General features: G+C 37.4%; 1 protein-coding gene across 1 annotated transcript in view; it reads right to left on the bottom strand.

Moving 5' to 3' along the window:
* mllt3 (MLLT3 super elongation complex subunit) overlaps positions 1-26,664 on the bottom strand; it is a 96,205-nt gene that overhangs the window by 28,615 nt on the left and 40,926 nt on the right. Inside the window, exons 3-7 of the mRNA XM_041221633.1 lie at positions 21,257-21,339; positions 20,883-21,026; positions 19,890-19,928; positions 15,613-15,735; positions 12,135-12,743 (exon numbers count right to left, since the gene is read on the bottom strand). Of these exons, the coding sequence (XP_041077567.1) occupies positions 12,135-12,743; positions 15,613-15,735; positions 19,890-19,928; positions 20,883-21,026; positions 21,257-21,339 (998 nt within the window). The remainder of the gene's footprint in view (positions 1-12,134; positions 12,744-15,612; positions 15,736-19,889; positions 19,929-20,882; positions 21,027-21,256; positions 21,340-26,664) is intronic.

Raw genomic sequence — 26,664 nt, 5'->3', positions numbered from 1 at the left:
TTGGCTTGGCCTGAGGCTTCTGTCTCTGCGCTGGGTGGTGGAACCTATTAAAGCCACTGTGGTGCACAACCGCGGGCCGGTTCTGAACACCACTTCTGGCAGCAGACGCAGCCAGCTGTGTTGGTCTTTGAAGCTGCTGGTGCCTAGGGCACCAGTTTGCCACTGTTTTGCACACTGGGGGGTTGTCATTTGGTAAGCAAGTACACCAGCTCTTTTGTGAATTCCAGCACACAGTGAGAGCTATACAGCATTTCATCCACCGCAGGCCCAAACATATGCCCTGGTGTAATAGGGACTTCCAACAGTATGTGCTTTGTCCCAGTAAGGCACGCATGCCTCGGAAAGCCAACACTGCCTACGTACAGCTACCAGCACAGCCAGACTCCTGCCTACAGACTGAATGTTCAGTTCAAATCCCAGCTCAGCCAATGATGGACAGGTCACTTAACTTCCTTGTGCTCCGTCCTTCGGGTGAGGTTGCTGTGTCCTAGGGGGCTACTAGAACAGATTGGTAACACTACTACTGTCCATTGCCGCCTCTGATGAGGAGGGTGAACAGGAGTTGATGTTCCTGTCTAGCATCACCATTACGAACTAACAGCCTTTGTAATGGTGATGCTAAAGCTGTCACCAATACGGCATCAAGATACTGTGGGAGAGATTGCAAGCAACCACAACAGAGGCAAGTACCTTGGGGCTACATAGTGTTGCTGTTAGCCCAACAGCTGCTCTCACTACATGTGTGCCGCAGCATCACATTGCAGACATGTCTGCGCTTAGCCTCTGTAAAAACTGAAAAAAACACAACGAGAAAAATACTTCAACAAAATAGTCATTTAACAATTACATAAATATACGTCATTTTAGCCAAAGCAAAAACGAGAAATAAAAGATCTCCAGCCGGAGCTATTGCTGCCTGGGGGGAGAGCACAAAAAGTCAGCCAACTTATGCTGCTTGGTCCCTGGGAAGGAGCGACTCAAGCCGCTGGTTTCACGTGGGGCACAAGGACATAGTGGGATGGAACAAATAGGCTGTGGTACACTGTCACAAAGACGGCCGGTGTGGGTGGCGTCAGACCAGAAACAGGAAAACAAACAGAGAGGTGGAATTTGGTTGAGCTGAGCGAATGATAAACAGACAAACAAAAACGGACTAAACAAAACACGGTGAGCAGATATTTTACGATGATTCTTATTATTCTTATTCTTATTATTCTCTTTACCTCCGTTTTCTATCCCGTTCTCCACTCACCGAACACCCAACCGCGAGTATGTGAAAACGTGCATCTATATATACTGTTGTGCTGGGATTCAATTACTAATTAATTATTCACTTGAATCCCAGCACATGAATTAATAAAGTGCAATTCCCCGTGCTCACATATTATTACATTTTACTTGCACGTGAAGTGCTGTGCAATCCTCGTGCCTAAATACACATATACATTTTAAACACTCGCGTTACACAGACCCGTTTATATCCCGTGTACCAATGACTATACACCAACATTAAACACACAACATATAACAGATAATATACACAGGGGCGGGCACTTTGTCACAGGCACAAATACGCTTAATTAGTAAAACTAATACAGCGGTTACTTTTTAATATCACATATAAATTTGTGTAAAAACACAATAATGTGACTACATAGCTGAAAAACTAACAATTAATTATCTGTACCAGCTCTCCTGTCAGGTCAGTTCTTGAAAGGAAAAAATGGCGAGGTCTGTAACCACAGCGCTTTTATGTTCTCGAGGGCGGGCCATAACTGCGTCACAGGCTCTATGAGCAGCTTTGATACATCTTCTTTCAGGTTTTGGGTCTAAGAGGTAAATACTCATATGGAAATGGTTACATTTAGTACTTGAAAGGGAAGCCCAATCCTATACGTGCTAAAATATTAGAATCAACACTTTTTTTCTTTTATAGTAGAACTTCAACCATTAAAAGCAGGTCTTTTCACAGGAAAATTGTTCTTAAAAAATCATTAAAAAAAACTAAACTCTTTTTGACCTTAAAAACTCCCCCATGAAGAGACTAGGTTGCAGTCTTAAGTCCAAAGCCCGAAGAGCTCTTACATAAAAAATGCACAGTAATGAGACAAAAGAAAAACTAATACCAGCTTTATGCATGCCAAGTCCACAAGACATTTAATATTCTGGGGAAATTCTCAAACAAACATTTAGGACAATGCAATGATATAGCATACAGCTGTTGTGCTAAATCGCATTATAACTAATAATCCAGTCATTTAAAAGATATTTCCCATATAATTAAACAGTACATCAATAGCTATCACTGTGTCCAATAGAAGAAGAAAAAACAAGTTTGTATGTAGCTGTAATAAATCATGCCGAGCTTCAAAATGTACACAATGTTTTTCTTGGCATGGGGCACGAGCATGACTTGATACTTTATAAATAATGTTAGAAGGATGAGCACATGCAGCTGAATGCTCCAGCTAAAACTGTGCCGTATCTGTTGCTCTTCTAGCCTCCTATGTTCTAGCAACACCAGGAGAAAGGGTTGTATACTGGGAAATTAAGTAGCATTAAACATAATGGTCTCAGTAACAGAAATACTGCAGCCTATACAGCATTATGCTATGGCAATCTGCAATTTACATTTGACATAATAAAAACAGTCACCCCACAGGAATAAACCTTATAAAGGTGAACAGCAGAGATTGACCCAGGCTAGATAAGCCTGTTTCAGCCATAAAAGAAAAAACAGTTAAAAGTAGACTTACATTAAAATCAGACCACAAAGCTGTATTAGCTTTCATAGACTTAATAAACACATAAACACAATGCATAACACTCTCAACATCCTGTCATTTAAAACTGTGTTGTGTACACTACTGTTTAATGTTTGGTTTGCACAGAAAACTACAAATTGGTCTTTGCTCCTGGTGAAGTTTTAATAAATGTAGCAAAACAAGACAGGATTATTATATATACAAAACATATAGCAGGTGTCAGTACTATGAAAACCCACATCAACAAGATTTGGATTATAATCTGAAAACCAATGCCCATATGCAGGATCAATAACACATTCATTTAAGTGTTCAGTTAATCTATTAATATTGTGGTCAAATGTATCGATTATTTATATTGTACAACCTCCTGACAATCTTCCAGTCACTTCATCACTGCAGTTTTACATTATTTCCTTATATTGCTAAACTGTCTGGATTCACGGCAAGCTTGATAAAAACTCTTTAGTGTATCACTGGTAAAAACTGCCACATCACTATTCAGTTTCCTCAGTAGAAATCCACATGTTTCTTTGCACTTTGGAAGTATAAAGCCATTAGCAAATGCCGAGTTTGTGTGTTTATGATGCGGGTACAGCATCTCTTTCCTCTGGATTAATGTTTGTGTAACCCTAAATATTAACTGTAAAATACACTCATCGTCAAACCTTCATGCTTCTATTCAAGTGAAATGATATAATGTATATCTCAAAAGTGCTTTGGAATTACATGTCAGTAACAAACTGTGACATTTTACTGCTATGTTGTTTTTTTTTTTAATTCAGTATATTTTATTAACTATTCTGTAAGGAAAAACTGCTGACCCAGTGCCTTTACACTAGTTAGGATTATATTAATATTTTGAGCTGGCAGGCATTCAGGTCAGTGGAAGATATCCTGACATTTCAATCATGCTATCTAAACTGTAGTTTTCAACAGACCTTGAGCCAGCAGTGTATAGTGCGTAAGTGTTATACCATCAGAAACAGCAGCAACAAGCACAGTGATTGCAAGAGTAGAGGTAGAAGTTTTAACATCTGTGTTGACAGCATATGTATTCCTGTCAGTCATGAAAACCTTTAGAAAAGCAGATCAAGCCCAGACATCACCCCCTGAATAACTGGCCTGGATCTGAAGCATCTGCAAGTAACTGAGGCACTGTCCCCTGACACTGCAGCCAGATTGGTGCGTAAAGTATGGTTCGATCTTCAACTTAAATCTGGCAAGGCGTGGACACAAGGGTGTCCGACAACTAACAAAAACATCTTTTGGAGATCCGAAAGGATGAAAACAGACTTCAATATATGTGCCTCACATAAGACGATGACACCAAACTCAACTCAAGATCCGGCATTAGCCTCCATCGCAGCTGCTCTCATTTGAAACTCCTTGCAGACCAACCACATCATCAGCTTGTGCTCAGTGCTTTAGTTTCGAGATGCCATTTTCAATGCAGAAATTCATGTGCAATTCATTTTTTAAAAAGTGAACAAATAATGTAATTAAATTAAATTTGGCACCATATTACACTGCGGATGTATACACAATAAACGTTTCTGGTTTTGTCTGAATTTAAAAGGTGTTTTATTTATTTTTCTTCCCCCAAATGACAGGTAGTTGTTTTACATGCAGTATAAACCACTTTAAGCTTTTGATGTTCCAATGATATATCCCACTTCTGGCATGGTATATATCATGGGAACAGCACGGCCCGTTGTGGTTTATACCTTGCATATATAATTTGGTTATACGAATACAAAAAAGGGAGGTGTACCCACAAATACCCGAACTGACACAGGAAGGGATTCAAAATTCAAAAAAGGTATCCGTGGATTACCGGTAGTTGTCAATTAAAACAATTATACTGCTGGCGATATGGAACAGCACTGGCTACAGCTAGGGATCGGTCGGTATACCGTTTTTTCGGTAGTAGGTCACTCGTGATCTTTGCATCGCCCTTTTGGTTCACAGCCACAGCCAGCCTCCCTTTATTTGATATTTGATGTACTGTACACCATGATATTAAGGTTACCACAGTATTTTTTTTATTTTAATGGTTATCATACCGTCTAAATTTTATACCATCCCATCCCTAGCTACAGCAATCTAGCATGTCTATCCAAGTCAGCACAAAAACATGAGCTTTCCCAAAGTCACTTGTGAGCCACTGTAACACTCAACTTTTGGACAAACCCGGATTGATGTTCAACTGGATGAGCAGAAGCTTAATGATACAATACATCACAATGAGCAAGAAGAAAAAATCACAAGGTTCTTAAACACTTGACTGATTCTGTTTACCATGGCAAGCAAGAACTGGCATTCAGAGAGCACGATGAAGGCACCGATTCCTCAAAATAGAAGCAATTATGTGGAATTACTTTCGCTGATTTCTGACTACGACAGCATGTTATGCAATCGCTTGTCAATAGCCACAGTATTCTCTGGCCCCTCTAACAACATTCAGAACAAATAAAAGCAGAAGTACAGGAACCGGTAGATTAAACAACCGACGATGGAAACGCAGCTCAGCTGTCTTGTGTTTTCAGGTATGTGACTGACAGTGGTCCGAAAGAACGGTTGTTCTGTGAAAATGTGTTAGATTTACTAAAATAAAAATAACGATAAAAATGCTTTTAAAAAGACCAAATTCCCATTGGGTTGATTTTTTAGGTTCTATTGATTTTTTAGTATTACTATGCAGCACAGCTGCTATAATATCATTACCTTTATTAAGAATGTGCACAGAATATTATATATATATATATATATATATATATATATATATATATATATATATATATATATATATATATATATATATACATATACACACACACACACACACACACACACAGCATTCACATATCTGACCCAATACAATTTTACTTCCATGACGGTTAAACGCGTGTGATACATATCTGATTATTTCATTTTGACCCATTCCAACCCTTGTCCGTTTTTCAGGGAACACAAAAAAGATGCAATTATCAAAACTACATAGCTGAAAGGACCGTTAAAAAAAAAAAAAAAACGGTCCAGTACTATACTTTTGACAGAATAAGTATTTGGATTCAGAACGATATGATTCTGAAAATATCACTTGCCAAAAGAGACGACATGTGAACTGTAATACGATACATACTTTGAAATCAGAAATGTCTTGTAGCAGTATGTAAAATTATACATCAACAACTCAATAGCAAAATGTAATAATTTTACCCATGCACAGAACTGCATACAAAATAAAAAAAAAAAAAAATGCAGGCTGTGACGGATATTCAAATAATAATATTGAAGAGATGGGCTTTGTATCAGAAAACTGGTGACGGGCAAGTCCATTAATTTGTTACATATACAGACTAACTTCACAATAACAAACTCCAATTTTTAATGATCCAAGCAGCAAGAACTGCTTTTTTCAATGGAAATTAGGCCCATTAGAACGATCACTTTTACAAAATCTACCCGGATAAAACGATCTCGGTAGTGACTGACACTTCACTTTCTCCAGTGTGAATGTGTTATTCTCTCAATGAAAACAAAGAATTGGTAGGCTAATTCAAAAATAAGGCTGATTCACAGATAACCTATTGTAGTGCGAATCATGTGTGAAGAATGCAACCATTGCCGTCTTGGCACAAACTGCAACCATGACAACAGGCGTGAGGAGTTAACAAGACTGAAACAGTGAAAAGCACGAAAAATATGAAGCAATCTACACTGGATTTGTTTTTTCAAGAGAAAAGGCACGAAATGACTGTATTTAGCAATTAAGTGCACTTTGTATTGTTTTATTAATTTACTGTTTTCTTTTAAATATACAGTTTAAATGTTGATCAATGTGACGTTGTCTTGAAAGAACTGCTGTATCTTGTATAAAGATGTACAATTCAATGTTGGCGTTTCTTCATAATTCTGATACAGCAAATTACCAAACCCTATTCTAGTGAACAACCTGATATAACAAACATGTCTCCAGGTCCCAGGGGGTTTCATTATAATGAAGTTAGGCTGTATATATAATGGGGATTGATTTTATTCTTAATATAAGGCCGGTAGAAAATGACTGACGTGTATCTGGGTAACCAATATCCGAGGGCTGGATATATATTTTACTGTGGGGAAACTGCAGGCAAATTGCCCACTTGATAGTACAAGTTTGTCCAGTGAAAAATGTGCACACAGGAGGGAAGAATTGGACCTTTGGTGTACTAAATTATAAGAAAAATGCAAGACAAAAATAACCTCTCTCTTTGTGATCTCACAGTGCTGTGCAACAGTGTCGGGAAACATGTCCTGCAATGCCATGCATTCTGTCATCGCAGATACATTTAGAACCGTTTTGTTCTTTAAAAAGGCCTCTAGATAAAAGATAAGCCTCTGGTTTTCAAATAGCCTTTACTATTCCACTTCACAGCAATAAATCTTTTTGCCTCTTGCTCCTGCTTGTAAATCTGTCTCTTTCTTTGTGTGAGGTTTCCATTTGAAACGTGTCAGGACCTAGCAACTATTTTTTTTTTTTTTTTTTTTTTTTTTTTTTTAAGTGTTGCCAATTAATTAAGCTCTATACATTTTTAAATTCAGTTTTATGTTCTTATAACCCAATCACAGCGTTTATAGGACTTTCTTCTTTCTGCCAGAAGAAAATAAATAAATAAAAAATAATAGAAATGTAAACCATTTTCTTAAAGGGAAAACGCTATCTATCACGATGTTAACTGAAAAAAGCACACACACACCCTACATGAATACATACACCCCCCCCCCCAACCCAACACACACACACACACACACACACACACACACACACACACAAACAAACAAACAGGAAGCAATCAAAGCTACAATGCAGGAATGGAAACGATGCAGCTGCAATAATCTCAACCCATCTAGTGATGCCACATGTTTCTTGCTGGCTACAAACAGAGAAATGAGGGAGATAATGTCTTCAGGCTAGCACCTACAGGGGACAGTTTGAGTGCCATGCAAAACAAGCTGGGCTTTAAAAGAAGAACTCACTTAGTTTTAACACTGGGTTTAAATGGTTTTCAAATTACAGCAGAAACATGATCCAAACTGTTCTGGGTACATAAAAACAGTATCTCGCTTCCAGAGCCAGACTGATATATTTATATGCCCTACCACCCAGAAAACAAGGCATTTCTTTAACCTAGAATGGTCTGATATCCAAAAAAAAAAAAAAAAGGTTTGCATGACATGAGCTTCTTTCAAAACTTCAAATTTGAGATTTCTATACAATATGGAAATGCAAGAAATGACTTTTTGTGATTCTAATAACATACACCCCCTTTACATAAGCAATACAAATCCTACTTTTGTATATGATCAGGGGAGTGTTGCATCAGGGGATTGACAACATTAATATACCTTATATTTCCAAGTACAATTGTTTGTGTAAAATGACAATAAGCACTATGTAAGGAATCAACTAATTGTACTAGACTCTAAGCCAGTGGTTTTCAACCTTTTCATCTCAAGTACCAGTGTTTCCAGCAGGGTCCACCAAGTGTACCAGTAACTCTGTGCACTCTTAAACGGCTGTTGTAAAACCGAGACCTACCCCATTACAACCAGGTTTGCTGTGTCTGTACTTGCTTGTTTGTTGTCTCACTCTGCTGAATAGTTAATCTATGCAGATGATGACTGCAATGAAGGTTTATATTTAAATATTTTGCAAGTGTTGTCTATGGAATTGGTGGCCACACCTTAAATTGTGTCCAGTTGTAATATGGAAACAGCATGTTGCAGCTCCCATGCTCAGTGTTAGTGAAGTCCTGATCTGACAGCATGTAGCACAGTCAGCTCTTATGATTAGATGTTACTGTTTATTTTTCAGTAAAAACAAGTTTAAATTTAGTTTGTTATGCATATACTACGATATTAAATACACCACAGCAAGCGCTGTTCTATATTTTCGATATTTTCATCCCCCCAACAATATTCCTGTGTGTTCTGAAAATCACATTTCTTAAAATGGTCAATTTGAGAAATAAACTTTCTTTTCTCTGCAACAGGTGATCCAGCTGTAGTACAAAAGTCACACTACATTACTGTTTTTGATTATGGTAACGGTAGGCCTCCTTTTAAATTACAGTGCCTGATTCTTTGGCCTTAGAGATATTATCACCTCATCGTCTAACTGGGGAATCTGCTGTGCAATTAAATCATTCTTATTTGACAGTAAACAATGTAACGAAATATTGTATACTGTGTCTGCAAGCTGCAACGGACAAAAAAAAAAAAATCAGCTTGTGTTGACTCAAAACTTTATTTAGGCACTCTAGGATTTGGCTATCAAAAATGTTGGTTTACTGGAGATCACAAAGAATTAGTTTTTCAGCTTGGTACGGTAACCCTTTACTTGCTTTGTTTAATTGTTGAGCTTTTTGCTGTGTTACAGCCCATTAATTATTTTCTTTATTTTACGTTTCCAGGGCAGTTGTGTTTTAAGTTCAATTTTTCGCTTTTCTTGTTTTACATTTTTTTAAATGCAACTGTTCTTTTTTTACACAACAGTACCCACATTTGGTCACAAAAAGCTCTATTTTGGTCTCATCAGACCATAGAATCTTCTTCCATTTGGTCTTAGTTTCCCAAAAGCCTTCTGGCAAACTCTTGCCGAGATTTGATGTGAGTTTTTTTTAAACAATGGCTTTCTTTTTTGCCACTCTCCCATAAAGGCCAGTTTTGTGAAGCACCCAGGCTATTGTTGCCGTATGCACAGTGTCTCCCAGCTCAGCCGTGGAAGACTGTAACTCCTTTAGAGTTGCCATAGGCCTCATGGTGGCCTCCCTGACTAGTGCCCTTCTCGTCTGGATACTCAGTTTTTGAGGACGGCATGTTCTAGACAGATTCACAGTTGTGCCATATTCTCTCCATTTCTTAATAATGGACTTTACTGTGCTCCGGGGGATATAAAATGCCTTGGAAATGTTCTTATATCCTACCCCTGACTGGTGCTTTTGATGAACCTTATTCCGGATTTGCTTTCAATGTTCCTTTGTCTTCATTATGCAGATTTTGTTAGGAAATGTACTAACCAACTGTGGGACCTCCCAGAGACAGGTGTATTTAACCTGAAATCATGTGAAACACCTTAATTGCACACAGGCGGACTCCATTCAACTAATTATGTGACTTCTAAAGACAATTGGTTGCACCAGAGCTTATTTAGGCGTGTCATAGCAAAGGGGGTGAATACTTATGCAATCAATTATTTTCTTTTTTATATTTGTATTTAATTTAGAACAATTTGTAGATTTTATTTTTCACTTTGACATTATAGACTTTTTTTGTGCTGATCAGTGGCAAAAACTCCTAATTAAATCAATTTTGACGCTATGTTGTAACACAGTAAAATGTGGAAAAGTCCAAGGGGGGTGAATACTTTTGAGAGCCACTATATATATATATATATATATATATATATATATATATATATATATATATATATATATATATACACACACACACACACACACACACACACACACACACACACACACGGCATCCTTTTTTAATATTTCTATATTGTCTTCCATTTTTGGTACTCCAGGTATGATTTAGATAACAAGGTTCTATTAAATAAAACTAAAAAAGACCAGATTTAAAAATGCAGCACTTTCTAAAGTACAAACATTTTCAGTAATACCCAAAGTAATAAAGAATAGTTTAAATTAAAAGCCTGTACATCTGTAATATTGAATTTCAATTTTTAAAATTAGTGATTGTATACTGCACTTAACAAAATAAATAAATAAATAAATAAATACTTCCAGATCTAAAAGTTATTGCTTAAAAAGCTAAACCCCTCAAACAACAGAAAGATTGATCTGGATAGTCCTGCCCCTCCCCCACTCTCAGTATTTCATTTTACATGGCATATCCTCATTAGAGAAAATGTGTGGCATTAAAACAGCACATCCCTGCTGCGCTTGTCTTAATCATAACTGGCCATGCCCCATTAACTTAAGATTGACAGATATGGGCCATCAATCAGGTGCAGGTCACTGGAACCATTAGTTATTGCACAGAAGGAAAGTTACAACCATTTGACAACTGCAAATCTTGTTAAAATGGACTTGATGCTTAGTCGCCTTGATAGGAGCTTCATAAAAACAACTTCCTTAGGATGCTTTAATCTGGATTATACAGAACCCCCCCCCCCACTATTACAGTGATACATTTTTTCTCCTCTGTGACTGAAAGAAAGGATTATTCAGAGGGTAAAAGCAATACAATAAAAAGTATTCAAAATAAGAAACATTAGGGCCAAACATTTTAGATGGTTGTGGTTGCAAGTAACCCCCCCCTGTACTAGACATGCATTTTAACTTACATGATATCAAAAAGTAGGGCAGCAAGCCTCCATAACCACCATCATCATCAAGCTCATCGTCACCCCAAACCCAGTCCCCCACCCCCCCCCCCCCGTCCCCCCCCCCCCCCCCCCCCCCCCCCCCCCCCCCCAAAAAAAAAAAAAAAAAAAAAACCAGAGCGCACAGACATTTCAGACCGTGTGCCACATAGCCAAACACATGCTTGCTGGACACCCACAATGTTTAATAGCACTTCATTCCAACTCTTCTGAGACCTCAATTACAAAGGAATCTTTTCAGTGCATGCCTGCTCTACGTTTGATGTTCACAGCCTTTGCGTGCTGTAGGTGAATGGTCATTAAAAGCTGTTTACAAAGAAATCTGCAACCCCCCAAATATCAGGACCCCTGTGTCTAGGACAATCTCCTATCAAATTTAAAGCTCTGTATTGTAATGCTTTGAAAGAAGAGTAGTTTACTACTGTCCATCACCCACAGGCTAATAGGACTATCCATAATAAACAAGGGAAAGGCACACACATGAAAACAGCCAGGAAGAATGGCTCTCTCAGCCCAAACTTGATAGACAAGACAAAATCAAATTAAATAAAAAGTGTACAGCATATAAAAATGCTAGGACATAAAACTAAATGTGTACACACATTTGTCAACTTCACTTAGCTTCTTTATTAAAATCAAGAAAACATTACCAATGTGATACAAATGCTACACTGCAGTAGTCCTAAATGCTTGGTGCATTTAGCCCCAAACTACTAGATGGCAAACTAATTTCTGTAATTGAATTCTTAAAGGTCACCCCTCCCCCACCACCCTACCCAATGCCCACCACATTTGTGCCTTTTTGTGATTTATAATGCTCACAATCCAATTTATTAACTCCTATTAAACTGATGCCCATTATCCACCTTTCAAAGAGAACACAATACACACTGTACCCTCCTGTAAATATGTTGCTTAAAAAAAAAGGCATTTTTTTGCACCACCACTAACAGGAAAACATAACTCACCTCTGATTTGGTAGACATATTGTCCTCCATGTCTGATTCATTTGGGTCCACAATATCTTCAAAAGGAGGCAAAGGGGGTTTCTTTTTCTCTGGGGTCTCGCTGTCTATTTTAAGTTTTGCCGGTCGGATCTGGGGTTTGTCCTTCGTCTGTTTTTTGTCTGAGGAAAGGTGAGGTGGAGACAAGCTGGACAAAGGTTTCAGCATGGGCTCCAAGCTACTCTTCTTTCTCTTTTTGGTTACAAGTTCAGAGTCGCCACTGGGCAGCCTTTTGTTGGGGGCCTTAATGGCATGCTGCAGACCCCCTGCCCTGCCGACGTGGACACTACTCGTGTCCGACTTGAATTCCTTAGACATGGGCTTGGGTTCTTTAAACGCCATCTTCGGAATGGGCCTGTCGTCTTTAAGTGGTCTGTTTTCTTTGGGTTTCTTGGAATCTTTGGAAAGTTTACCGAGTTCCCTGGAAGGTTCTTTAAAGGCACTTTTATGCTCTTTTGAGTCTTTTGAAGGTTTGTCCTTGTGCTCTTTCATGGATTTCTGGAGCTTTGATGAGCTGCTGCTGCTGCTGCTGTTGGTAGTGGTGGTGGTGAGGGTGCTACACTTGGCCAAGTCCTGAAATGAATGTAAATTGTTTTATTTTTTAAAAATTGAAGTCAGCAAACGCAAAAATAACTTTGTACTGTAGGCACTGGTAGTTCAGTAGAAGAGGAGTAACCTGGAAATTCCACCTCTATTAACAGCAGCATGGTGCGATGTGCAAATGACCCATCCTTTTAATGAGACAAAAGGTTTTTACACAGTTGCTCTATCCAGAATATGACTGGCACTGACCTTTACAAAATAAAAAATAAAAATAAAAACACACATTTCAATTCTGTGCTTCTCAGAGAGAATCTCCTGTTATCCAACGTTCCAGGATTTTTATTTTATTATTTTTTGCAAGATGTAATGGGATTTCCAATTCATGCTACAATTGTCAAGGGCTACCCGGTATAACTGAGCATGTTAATTGACTTGCATTTAATTTAGCAGTGAATTAACCAAAAATCATGAAAGTAGTGTGTATTCTACGAATGGGATAATACATGATGAAAAGGTGGTTTGAGGTATGCACAGGAACTCCTTGCATGTTAATGGTAAAAACAAAAAACAATCAAAACACACACACACACACACACACACACAATTAAAGGGAGCATATGCTGTAGAGAAAGACATCTGGTCAAAGCACAAAAGCTACGAGTGGACCCACATAACAAGTGGTTGACCACACAAAACCAGAAGTATGGCATCAACACATGGAGCTCTTCAAGTCGATAAACAGCATTTCAGCCTCCTTAACAAGCAATTCTGTTTGTTCCCTGGGTCGCATTTGCCTGCCCCCGTCAATGTTTCATCAATACTGGTCTAAAGCCATTAGGCAGTCTAGACAAATGGTCAGTTACGACCTTTTCTAACCACCTTTAAAATGTTATTATTTTGTCTGGCAGAACACCCCTGGACCTTGTTCATAAAGTGCCCTATTCTTCAGACAAAAGAAGCTTTGAGTTTGAGCCACCACAGATCTCCTAGTGAGAATCTCAAATGCCTGGAGCTGCACATGCTCACCGTTTATCTGGGATTCAGGCTTTATTGTTCAAACAACATTCACAGGCAGTCTTTTATGCTGGTTCTAATGTCAATTTACAGGCTACAAAACTAGGTGGGAAATTAAAAAAGCGAATTCTTAAAAAACAGTGTCAAACCTGCGACAGCCACGTTAATAGAAGATTGTTCGAGAAAAAATAAGTAAAATAAATGAACACAAATGAAAAATTTGAAATGTTAAATCCAGATATGAACAAGATGATCCCTGTTCTAGCACTTTCAAACATACGATTTCCATTAATTCAGTGCACTGGTAGCCACATAAAAATCTGTGGGTGGGCATAAGCGTTACTGAGGCCGCATTTGAGAAACACTAAAACGACAAACACATCTAATGTGTTGTATCCTGGTCCCAGTTAAGCTTGGGTGGCTTCCCACAATGTCATTACCCAGAGAAACTCACATTATATGGGCAAATAGAATATTTTTTATTGAATATACAATTCTACATACTGTATTTTCTATTGACTTGTTCTCTCTGGGTTAAACAGTGACACTTGGGGTACCAGTTAATTTATGGTACGTCTTGCTTAGTAAAATAATTTGATTATATTTGAAGAGGGGACAATTATCTGTTCAGGGATCCCATGACAAATTAATGAACAAGGGGTTTGCATGTTTCAGTTGGGGTTAAAAATGCAATCACCTTTGTTTTAGATTGAAATGTTGCTGTTCATTGTAGTTTTTAAAATGTGAATGTTCTACACCTCCAATATTAACATCTACTCTATCTCATTTTGAGATAGGAGTTTGTAGGTTTGTTCCTGTACTTTATAGTGGTAGTACACTGTACTTAAAGTTAGAAACACTGCATAAAACAACAGGTTTCTTTATATGCAATACACATTTTGTAGCACAGCTGGAACCTTAATAGTGTACTCAACTACTTTGGTATGAAAATATAAATTTTCTTCAAGAATGAACCCAAACTGTTAATCAATTCATTCCACAAAAGTAGAATTTTGTTAAGTCAACTCCTGTCTTATGTGAACTCTAACCAGTGAGCAATCCATCACTGCCTATGTCTGTTTTGATTTCAAAATGTTTCCACGTGCTGTAAACCATTTTACCGTAACCTCCAACTCACTTGATGTAAGGTTTTTAACAAAAAAATAAGCTAATTAAAACCATAACATAGCAATATGCCAATTCTCGAACCTAAGCATATTTAGTGTAATGGAAGGCACCACAATGAGAACTTTATATTGCTTTCTGATGCCAAAGATGAACACAGCAGTTCTTTGTTATTATTATTAAGTAAGTATTATTTATTATATTAACATGAATCTCTATTTTGTAATACAACTTCATAGAGGTATAAGTGATGTGTAGCCTGTATGACAGGATCTCTGCTTTATATTACCTGGAAAGCCCCACTAGACTTGCGCATATGGCTTTAATTCCTGTACACTTACAAAGATCAAATATGCCGTAGAAGGAAACTACCTACATAAATAATGCAGAATCAGAACTAAAGTGGGATTTTTTTTTTCCTCCAGACTTTCTTTGTTGTTACCTGATAACTGGGATTAGACTTGTAATGGTAAATGGGTAAGGTGACCATATAGCTCCGTGTTCAGCGGGACAGGTTTGGGAGTTCAGGCTTATCAACTCACAACCCAGTACATTTTGGTACATTTTACCTGTTTCAGGTACCATTCTTACCTTTAAAAAAGCAGGACCAGAATGCATTGGGTTGCGAGTTGAAAAGCCTGAACTACCCCAAACTGTCCCGCTGAACACAGAGCCATATGGTCACCTTATAAATGTGCTTCCATTAGCATCCGTCATTCTAACCAAACTAGTGAATGAAAAGACCCTCCGACAGACTGACCTTTGATCCATGTGAGGACTTGCTCTTCTTTGTGTCTGAAAAAGACACAGCATTACTGGGAAGTACAGGGAGCTGCAGGCTTTGTCCAAAGAGGGATGTGGATCCTTCCTGCATGACCATGACCTAGCAAACAAAACAGAAATATGATGAAAGCAGCACAATGGGCAAAAAAAAAACTGAGGACATTACAATTGAAATGTTTGGGTTGTCATTTAATTTTCCAGACTTGGTCAGATTAACTACTTGGTTTTATTTGCCCATTCCCTACTTGTGATACAGGGAATAAGACCCCATATTGTTCTGTGAATGCAATATATGCCATTGTCCTGCTGAAAGGTGAATTTCCTCCCAAGCTTCAGTTTTTTAGCTGACTGAAGCAGATTCTCTTGCAGTATTTTCTTGTATTTTGCTCCATCCATTCTTCCTTCAATTGTAACAAGATGCCCAGTCCCTGCTGATGCGAAGCATCCCCACAGCATGATGCTGTCACCACCATACTTCACTGTAGGGATGGTGTGTCTTGAGGCATGGGAAGTGTTAGGTTTGCGCCACACATAGCGCTTTGAGTTTTGGCCAAAAAGTTCTATCTTGGTCTCATCTGACCACAAAAACTTTTCCCACATCGCAGCTGGGTCACTCTCATGCTTTCTGGCAAACTCCAGACATGCTTGGTACTTTTTGAGTAACGGCTTCTTTCTTGCCACCCTCCCATACAGGCCAGTGTTATGCAGAGCTCTTGATATGGTTGACTGGTGCACCATTACTCCACTCCCTGCCACTGAACTCTGTAGCTCCTTCGAAGTGATTGTTGGCCTCTCTGTGGTGTCTCTCACAAGTCTCCTTGTTTGAGCAGTGAGTTTTGAGGGTCGGCCTTTTCTTGCCTGGAATGCCTGGGTGGTGTGATGCAGCTTCCACTTCCTGATTATTGATCCAACTGTGCTCACTGGGATATCCAAACACTTGGATATTATTTTGTACCCTTTCCCTAATCTATGCATTTGTATTACTTTATCTCTAACTTCTTAGAATGCTCTTTGGTCTTCATTTTCCTTCAGATTCACAGCCTTACCAATGATCCTTCAACAGTGGGGTTTTTATCCAGAAAATGTAACAGCAACTTTGGTTCACAGGTGGATGCCAATGGTAAGGTAATTGTGTCCTCGTTAGGGCAATTTCTTTCATCGGTGCAAATTGGGAGCTTCCACAGCACAGGGGTTGAATACTTATGCAAGCAAGATATTTCAGTTTTTTATTTTTCTTAAAAATATTTCCCAACATAAAACCAATGTCGCCTTACAATAATTGATTCTGAGTTTCAGTATTTAAAAATAAAATATCAAACAGAACGAAATTTCAATGTACCATTTGTAATTCAGTAATATGAGAGAATTGGTCAGGGGTCTGAATACTTTTGCAAGGCACTGTTGACAACACCACACACAACCACACACACACACACACCACACACACACATATATGAATATATATATATATATGTTGTGTACACATGTTATGCAGGAAATTCTAAGTATTGCGGTTAAAATTTATTTATTTATTTATTTCAAAAAGTAAACCATAAAAGTGATTGCTCACAACGCAGGCAGAGACAGCATAGAAGCAGAGGCAGGGGACGTGGCCCATGTGTGCAACTTTATTTTACTGCAAGACATAAAATATAAAATATCCCAGGAGAAAAGATATGCTGTGCAGGCCTGGCCTTACCCCAGCGAATTAACTACAAAACAGAAGATGCCAGTAAGCAGTTAAACGTTGTTTTGTTTATTACTGAAAATAAATAGTACATAAAGTAGACACGGCATTTCACTTTATTTCCTTTTGTTCATTCCTTGCCATTGCTGTTTCTTCATAGTAAACAGTGGCCATCGACATGTTTTCATAAAGTAATAATATGAGGCTTACTTGTGCCTTTTTGTAGCTGAACAAGCAAATGAAAAAACTGAAATTTGACTTAAACAATTCAATGGTGTTGTAAAATGAAGGGGAAAAAACTCACTGTTTTGGTTCTCGTTTATTGCCTTTTTTCTGTCCCATGAGATTCTGACTCGCTCTAAAGCAGCACAACAAATTTTTTTCCCAGATGGCATTCCATAGAGATCACTATGCGTGCACACGCATAATTTGGTTTGTTTACTTTCTGCTGTCTAAAACACTTAAATAGAGGCTCGAGAAATGCTTGTGTTCATGTTTTTTATACATTAATCTCACATATCACATGGAGCTCTTTTTCATTTGCTACGTTTGAAACTGTCACGCAACTTCTGGTGAGGTGGCAAATAAGTGCAAGGTATTTTTGCAATTTCTAGAGAATACGAACATATGAATTTTGTATCTGAATACATGTCAAAAAGTATTCGTTCAAATATTCAGATATTTGTCCCAGCACTAATTTTAAAGTTATTGTAGCTAACAATGTAATTGCAATCCCACTAGCAAAGTTGGTCTCAAATGTGCTTTTCTGAAAAACACATAATAATATTTTCCTTTTAAAACATGCTACCTGGAACTACACTGCATTAAGAAAAGCTTTCAGTTTCCATCCCTTCCTCTAATAAAATATATTACACTTGCATTTCACCTCAGCAATGTCTGGCTAAATGCAGATGAGTCAATAGGGGACAAGACAGAAGCCACTGTAGTGGTGAGGTCCATTTAACCCTTCAGGTGAAACGACCAAGAAAGTGCAACACTATCTGAAAGCAGGGCTTGCAAACAAAGATTTCTTCAACCTAGTGTAGTAGCAGATATGTGGTTTAAAAATAAAAGTAAATGTTTACTTTAACAAATGCTTCCTTCAAAACAGCAGACTTGAGAATAGAGCGAATGGCAGTGAACAGTTTAAGAGATTATTTAGTTTGCTACCACCACTTTGCTACAGAATTATACTATATTTTGGCCTAAGATATTTATAACAGTTTTTTACTTTGATCTGTTACTCTGCCATAAAATCATATCTGCATGAGTATCGATTGACAGTAAATGTTATGAATTAATGATGCCCAGTTAGAGATCAGATTATGCCAATATTGCATATTTAATGCATTTTAAAGCTAATTTTAGTTGGAGTGCCAGGGAAGAGTTGAAACACTAAAGTGAGAGTCAAATGTTTCAATTGTGAATTGCATTATGGTTGGTGATAACAACTAGGTTATCATAATAAATAATAACTGTTCATAACAATTTGTGCATTTTCCAAAAAACAAAACAATAGGACAAATAGATTAGTACATTTAAATATCTTTGTCATAAAGTCAGAGACATTTCAGGTTAGTATATATAAAAAAAATAGCAATTTTATTTTAAACAAAAAGGGCCATATTCAGAAAGCTTTAAACTTGAGTAATAAATAAATACTCCATGTTATGGTATTCATGAAACTACAGCTATGGACAAAGGCTTTGCATCCACCTGAACTTTAGGAACTCCTGGTTTTTATATATAATAATTATTATTATTATGATAATTATATTTATAATATATATGTGGTGGGTGAGACATCGTGTCCACAGGTGTTGTTTCACAACAAATACAAATATATATATATATATATATATATATATATATATATATATAATATATATATATATATATATATATATATATATATATCTTATATGAATATACCACCCAAAAAACAGGCATAATTTTGATCTTTTATTCAACATCATGTAAATCAAAGGAACTACAACATGATTGTGCAAAAGTCTACCAGAAGCCATAACAGTAGTACAGTATTTCATGTTAGATTTCAAAATTTAACATTTCATTTTTGACAGTTTGTAAAACTACAAAGCTGTATGTAATTTAATATGTTTCAGCAGGTTTCATTCGACTATGAAGCAAAATCTGTTAATTCTATAAGATGATGTAAAACTTTTGGCCAGGGCTATAGAGAGCAGAACAGTTTCATTAATTTAAAACAGTATTTGTATATAAAAATGAACAAAGTACTAATGAGTTCAAGCTTTGTGAATTGAGATGAAAATGTGAACAACAGACACATCAACTGCTGCAATAGATCAGCTTTGTTTCACCCTTAACATGGCAGAGGTTACACAGCTATAAATGAACTGTTGTCAGACGAGTAATCAAAAAAAACAAACCATTAAATCACACACTTCATTAAAAAACGAGATTTACTTTATTCACACTGGCAATGTAATCAATCAAATAGTTATTTTAACTCTCTTCTCTCTCACACACACAGACGTGATAAAAAAATATCCATAATGGGGGCGGGGTCATTGCTCAATACTTACTTTTGGGTCTTCTGCAAACCTTTTGTGAGGATCTCTTTGCTGTTAGGGGTATTATAGAAAAATATATATATGTTAGAATAACTTGGAAATATATCCTACAATTCAGTATGTACAGTTACCATCACTAGAATATAACAATGATTCCAGTGACTGGAAACCAAGGGAGCGTATCCAACAATAGAATGAAATAAAAAATAAATAAAAAAGGATTACTCCTCTCTCCTCTAAACTGTCCCCACCTCATTTGCATTTATAATTAAAAACAAACAAACAAACAAAAAAAAAAAAAAAAAAACATGTTCATTAAATTGCCAGTGTTCACTTTAAAAAGACAGGTTACCAAGACATTTTCATTACAGTATAAAGAAAATAAAAGAATACACATCATTATCTTTAAAACTACTATCAAACTATTCTGAACAAAAAGCTGCCAATTTTTATGAACAAATGTAAAAAGGCAAGCACACCATCAGAGCTAAAGCAAGTGGGCCTATTAAAAAAACAAATAAAAAACACTCAACATAAATGTAGTGTAAGCAAATACTTTAACCTAGATAGTGCCATACACTCTGGGATGAATGTAAACAAAAGGCACTCCCAAACCATTCATAAAAACATTGAGATAGTTCGGCCCAATGCCAAGGACAGACGTAAATCCTCCTGTGATAAATGAGTTCTGACTAGTTCACATTAAATCTGGAAGGTTACTTATTGCCTTCACTGGAGTGCTCTCCAAATGCCTTCAACCTCTTCGATGACAAAGCCTGTATTTGTATAAAAAGCAGCTTCAGGGGGGATTATTTATTCTGTCTGGAAGTTCAACCCTGTGAGTGACCTCTAAAGACCCACCCACAGGTGAGCAAACACTTACTCAGGTAACTCTTTAAAGGCTTTCTTGCATTTGAACAGACTTTCATTGCGCTTAAAAATGAGAGATCATTAATCAGTAGCCAGGTTATTGCTGCCTTTGGTTGACAAGAGAGCGGGACTCACCCCTCCCGCTTTCAGCAGTTTTTTCCGGAATTCTTCTGTGGGGTTGTTAAAAGTGAGCTTCTCACAGCGGAGGTGGTTTACAGGTGGGTGGCCTTCGACGTGCAGGAATAAATCGTAGTCGAAGCGCACTTTCTTAGGTTCTTCCTATACAGGTAGAGTGGGGGAGGCAGCGGCATAAAAATGAAAAAGAGAGTGTGACTGTCACAAAGCATGTTCAGCGTCAGGCTGCTGCCACACAATACTATAGCATTTCTAGACATGTCAGTTACAACATTTTAGTAAGTAAATATCAGGCTTCAGAAAAGGGCAGACTACTCAGCACAAGAAATGAGCCAAAACGAAACATTTCAGGATGATATGCTTTCAATAAATACCTTATTTTTGAAGTATACTTCAATTGGCAAGATAAAGCCTGCATACCCCGACTCCTCCACTTTGTAAGGTGGATCCTTACAAACTGCAATGAAAAAGGGAGAAAAAAAAAAACAGTCATAAGTATTCAAAATTACACCATCTCTCAAGACAAGTACAAAACCATCCAGCAACACAGTGTGACTCGAAACCAATACTTTGATTTAGCTTTAACCTAAAATACAAAACTCCTGTTGACCATTTATGCAAAGCAACAATTAACGATTCTCTTCTGTTCATCTGGTTTAGTTTGCTGTGTTTAATTTGTAGAAATATCGTCATTACTGAATCCATATTTGCATGTAAATCGGTCTTGTTTCCTGTCAACAGCAATTACACTATTGAACCAACTATTTTATTTTGGTAAACACAGACCACCTTTATAGTCAGCCAGCACAGTGTCAATTCCAATGCTACTGATACAAATCTGTACCTTAAAAATGTACCAGTGAACATTCTGGTGGCAACACTTTCCATAGTAGCAGTGAAGCAATCTCCAGGGATCTCATTAGTCGGAAATGTAGCTTGCTGGGGGGGGGGGGGGGGGGGGGGGGGGGGGGCACGACTTTTATAGCAGAGCTGTCTTTTTAAAAACTGTATACTACAGACTTACTGAACCAGGAGGTGTCGTCTGATGGAAACTAATCACTTACTTTCATACAAGTTGTGACTTAGAATTTGTGCATGTGTATTTTAAGTTATGGATGTTGTCTGATGGAGGCGCAAAGTCCAGTTACCAGCCATTACTTATCTCAAAGTCAAAAGGCTGGAAAACCCATGAAGGGTGGGTCCTTGAGATTTTAGCTCACAAAGGTTTCTTTGACTGTATTCATATGGCTGTGATAATAAAGTAAAAGAATAGCAACTTATTAAGAAGCCAAAAGATTATGTAAACACATAGACAGTATTTAGGTAAGGTGAAATCATTTACCCCTGTTATTCAGTGCAGACTGGTACACTAATGAAATGTTTAGTTAAACACTGCTGTTTCCACACGGTTTTTATTTCCACTGCTGCTAAGCCCTTCAGAAAAAGAGGGCAACCCTTGTAATACAGGTCAAACCCCACCCTGATGGTCAGTCTAGACGAGAGGTCATGTTTGCATTGCTCAAGCGCCCTCAGGAATACAGTATGCAGGTGACTAAAGCTTTTATTAAAACCAAAAAAACAAAAAAAAAACAGGAGGCAGAACACACAGTCACAATATTGAAAGCTTAAAGAGAACAGACATATGTGGGTTAAAACATTGCCCAAGACAGGTTTTCACAGCTGCTGTTTGGTACTCAACAAGCGCATGTTTAGGAACATGGGCCTCAATTCTACAAGAGATACACGTTCAAGTCTAAAAGGCCAAATTCAAACTAAATTGTTTTTGAAGTAGTATAAACTGCTCAGAACAGTAATTCAAATCAAAAGCTATATTATTTCTTGCTGCTGGATTTATCCTATACTGTTTTGTTCCTCCCTTTGCTCTTGAAAATAGGGCCCACAGTAGTTTTTCGAGAATTAAAATGTTTAGGAAAGAAATGCTAGGTGACAAATTCAAATGAGCCATGGTGCATTTTTGTTCCGCTATTAAGTCTCTGTTTTGTGGTGATTTCAGAGCTTTAATTTCAGCGCGGGATCACACATTTTCCAAGTTGCTCCCACATATCTTACAGTATGGGAAAATCCCGCAGAGCTATTTTAAGACACCAAGGTACTGTATTTTTCACCCATTTTAGAATGCCTGAAAAGCAACAACAATCTCTAAGGAAGCGGGTGTCAGTGAAGAAAGCACTATGAGCCGCATTCTGAGTAGTTCTGTTTTAAATAAATAAATAAATAAATAAAAGTAGTGCTGGATATTTTAAGTGCCACGAGACTTTATTCTCTCTTACATGATTCTCGGCCGCTATCTTTAAGGATTATAGAAACTCAGTACACTGCAGTAAGTAAACAGTTTAAAAAAAAATGATATTAAGTCTACCTAGGTGTTGTTTTTCAAGCGGTGACTTTCGCTTTAACTCTTAAAAATCAGCCCCACTCGGTACTCCTAGCCAGAATTACGATCATCTGAGGTTAAGCTTCTCATCATGTGACAGTTAACAGCTTAGGTTTCGTTTTCAGTCTATTACTCCGTCATTGTAGCAGCTAGACTGAAAGGGGCGGCATCGTTGGAAAGCTTAGAAGCTCAGCTCATAATGAGGTTCAACATACATAGCAGTGACCAAACATGATTACTTTGGAAAATGTGTTTTTTTTTTTATACATACATATATTCTCAACTCTACCAGATATATGCCTGATCCTGTTGCAACTTACATAATATGAAAGGTTATTTTATGGCCTTTCATTTGATATGTTACTCACTATCCAGTAAACATACATAAATGAAAACAGTGAAAAACAAACGGAAATAGGGCTGTGTGTAAAAAAAAAAAAAAAATGGAGCGCTGGCTAAAGCAATGGAGAATACTCTGTCTCACAGTGATGGTACATTTTGACCTTTGAAGGATCTGAACACATTACCAAAGGAAGGTTCAAACCTTCGATGGTACTCATTTGCATAATTTATTGGCGACGTCTCCAGAGCTACTTGTTTACATTTGATTGAAAATATTATTATTTTACAGGTAATCCTGTAAAAAAAAGATTACTACTACTACTACTACTAATAATAATAATAATATGATGATGATGATGATGATGATGATGAAGATGAACTTACCCTTGTCAAGTGACCTCAGAGATTGGTTATGCTTCCAGGATGATAAGAGTCGCTTGCACTCAACCTTTCTTTTTTTTTTTTGGTCATCTGGGCATTTAACAAAAAAAATCAAAATGGCAGAAGGGTTTCGAGACATTTCTTTCAATACATCTTACGCCTTACACATGCTGTGCTTTGCTGTCGAGATTGCGAATGAAGAAATGAAAGGTTTGCTTCTGGATAAACACAAGCTGGAGCGGAGAGGGCTGGACGGTGCTCAGTTTTCAAAACTAAAAATTATTAGTGTTAGAGTATATTTTGTATGTTTCAAACATATTCTACCATAACACTTCTCTTACACTGTGTTGTACAGTACATATTCAGTACATATTTTACTGAAGCAATACAGCTAGAGGTACAAGCCACAGCTTTGGATACTTTATACCCTGTTCCTTACACTGCAGCGGTGCCATATAGAGTTGCTACGCAACGATTTGGTAGCAGATTACCTCCTGCAGCTTTCCGCATTATAGCCCCCTGTTGGTAACAACAGTGTTCTCTCAGGTTAATAATTTTCCATTACAGCCCTCCTCTCCAGTATCTATTTAATTTAGGAATTAAAAAACAGTGATTCATTTTGTTTAGGAATAAAAATAAATAAATAACTAATGTATTTTAACACTTACTCATAATGTGTTTCTTTTCATTTCGAAATTAAAAAAAAAATGTAAAATACTTCTCTCTTGCACATGATGTTTTGTGCAGCCTGTCAAATGCTGCGTGGCTGGGCTTTACTAAGTAACCACAGGATAGAATTAATTTCCAACGCAACTAATAACCAATAATCATCTCAGCTGATAAACTGACATTTTGTGCAGCCTGGAATATGCTGCATGGTTGCTCTTAACAGGATACAGATCAGTTACAAAACACCAATGTCACCAAATTTCTTTTAAGTGTTATTCACAAAAAACCACCAAGTGCAATGCCGAATTGATAGCTCTCATCAGGTCGAAGATTCATGCCCTTTTTTTTAGGTAATAACACAAACTGTTTCATATAAATGTACAGTAGTAAAACACTGCTCTTTAATTCACCGTTAATTTGTTTTCTTTTTTTATCCCTCGCACTAGTAATGTGCTGTCATAGGCAAACGTGAAACCCGGTTTATATCATGAACTATGCCTGCACGGCAATAATGATATAAAGTCACTTCATCTTTACTTTTGAGAGCTTTGTGGAGGACACGTGAACTGTATTCTGAAAGGGATTACCTGCTCATGATGATACGCAAGATACGTAAATAGAACATGAACTTTAGACCAGCAATACAACATTAAAACATGCATTAGAGTCTAGCGCCAACTCCAATTCTATGGAAAAAAAAAAGGATTAATCAATCTGAATAAGGTTGTTTGGCACGGGCAATATTCCATGCCATAACACATATTCATAAAAGGATACTCAGATGAAAATGTGTTGTAATTTGTTTCATAGACGTTTGAAGTTGAACCTAGTGTGTGTAAGCGACTTGTTGCAGAAGAGACACAGGTGTTTACCGCTGTTTTCAGTGAAAGCAAACTCTTCCTCCCATTCTGGCTTAAAGCCTCATACTTTCATTTATTACTCGGTTTCGGTTTACTCAATGCCATTTTCTTAGGCGGCAGCCGCACTTGAACTGCCCATGAGCCACGGTTTGGCCACCTCTGGAATAGACCTACCGGTAGTACAAAAACAGTTGTCTCCAGATCCACACACCCAAGCCACTGGCATTTGTTCCACCCTGTCAAACAGTGGTACGGCCACCCCCTAGGTAAGCGTCATCATTATAAATCAAGCCAAGCCTCCTCACATTCGATGTCCTCCCCCCGACTCAGAGAGAACTTGCACTTCTAAAATGATCAGCTTTAAAACCCTACACAGTAAGCCAAAATAAACTACATTTAGCTTTGTATCAAGCAAGATTCCTTTATATGCATATGCCCCACCCTCACACATGGCACCTACACCAATTACCTTGTTTTGAGACTACAAGCTTGGCAGTGTTCACTGTATATCAAGATTTATATTCATCACTTTAAAAGATCATTTTTAATAGTGTGGCATACATGCTGTAGAAAATCAAACTAATGTTTCACCTTTGATTCAAATCTCATCTCACTATGGAAACCTGGGCATCTCAAACGCTTACTACTGTCAGCAGTGTGTAAACAGTGCAAGGTAGGAGTTGGGAGCATGAGATAAAATTACTTTGAGTCAGAATTATGGGACAAAGGCAGATGCATAGTACCTACACACATACATTTTTTTTTTAAATATGGCACAAATGTTTGTGTTTAGCCTATTTTCAATAGTTCTGCCAATAATTCTTAAAAGTATTTACCAGTTGTAAACTTCATATTGTAAATAGAGTTTTAAAAAATAAATGAGGCACTGTTCATAAAACAATTCAAACAAACAGTCACTGGTACATTAGAACAACTGGTAACATTGAATTAAATACAGCTGACCAAAAATCAAACAAATACATAAAATAGTATACTTTTAGTCAATAAAACCCTTGATTGCATCAGCAAAAACAAATTACCATTGAAATGCTTAACATTACAGGTCTTTTATCTCAAAAAATAATAAGACTTTTCTGGCACGTGAAATACAATAATCCCTTCAAGCAATTGAGTT

The sequence above is a fragment of the Polyodon spathula genome, chromosome 2 (genome assembly GCF_017654505.1).
Source record: "Polyodon spathula isolate WHYD16114869_AA chromosome 2, ASM1765450v1, whole genome shotgun sequence".
Classification (NCBI taxonomy): Eukaryota; Metazoa; Chordata; class Actinopteri; order Acipenseriformes; family Polyodontidae; genus Polyodon; species Polyodon spathula.
The sequence above is the reverse complement of the archived record's forward strand: the minus strand, read 5'-3'. Positions and strand labels throughout refer to the sequence as shown.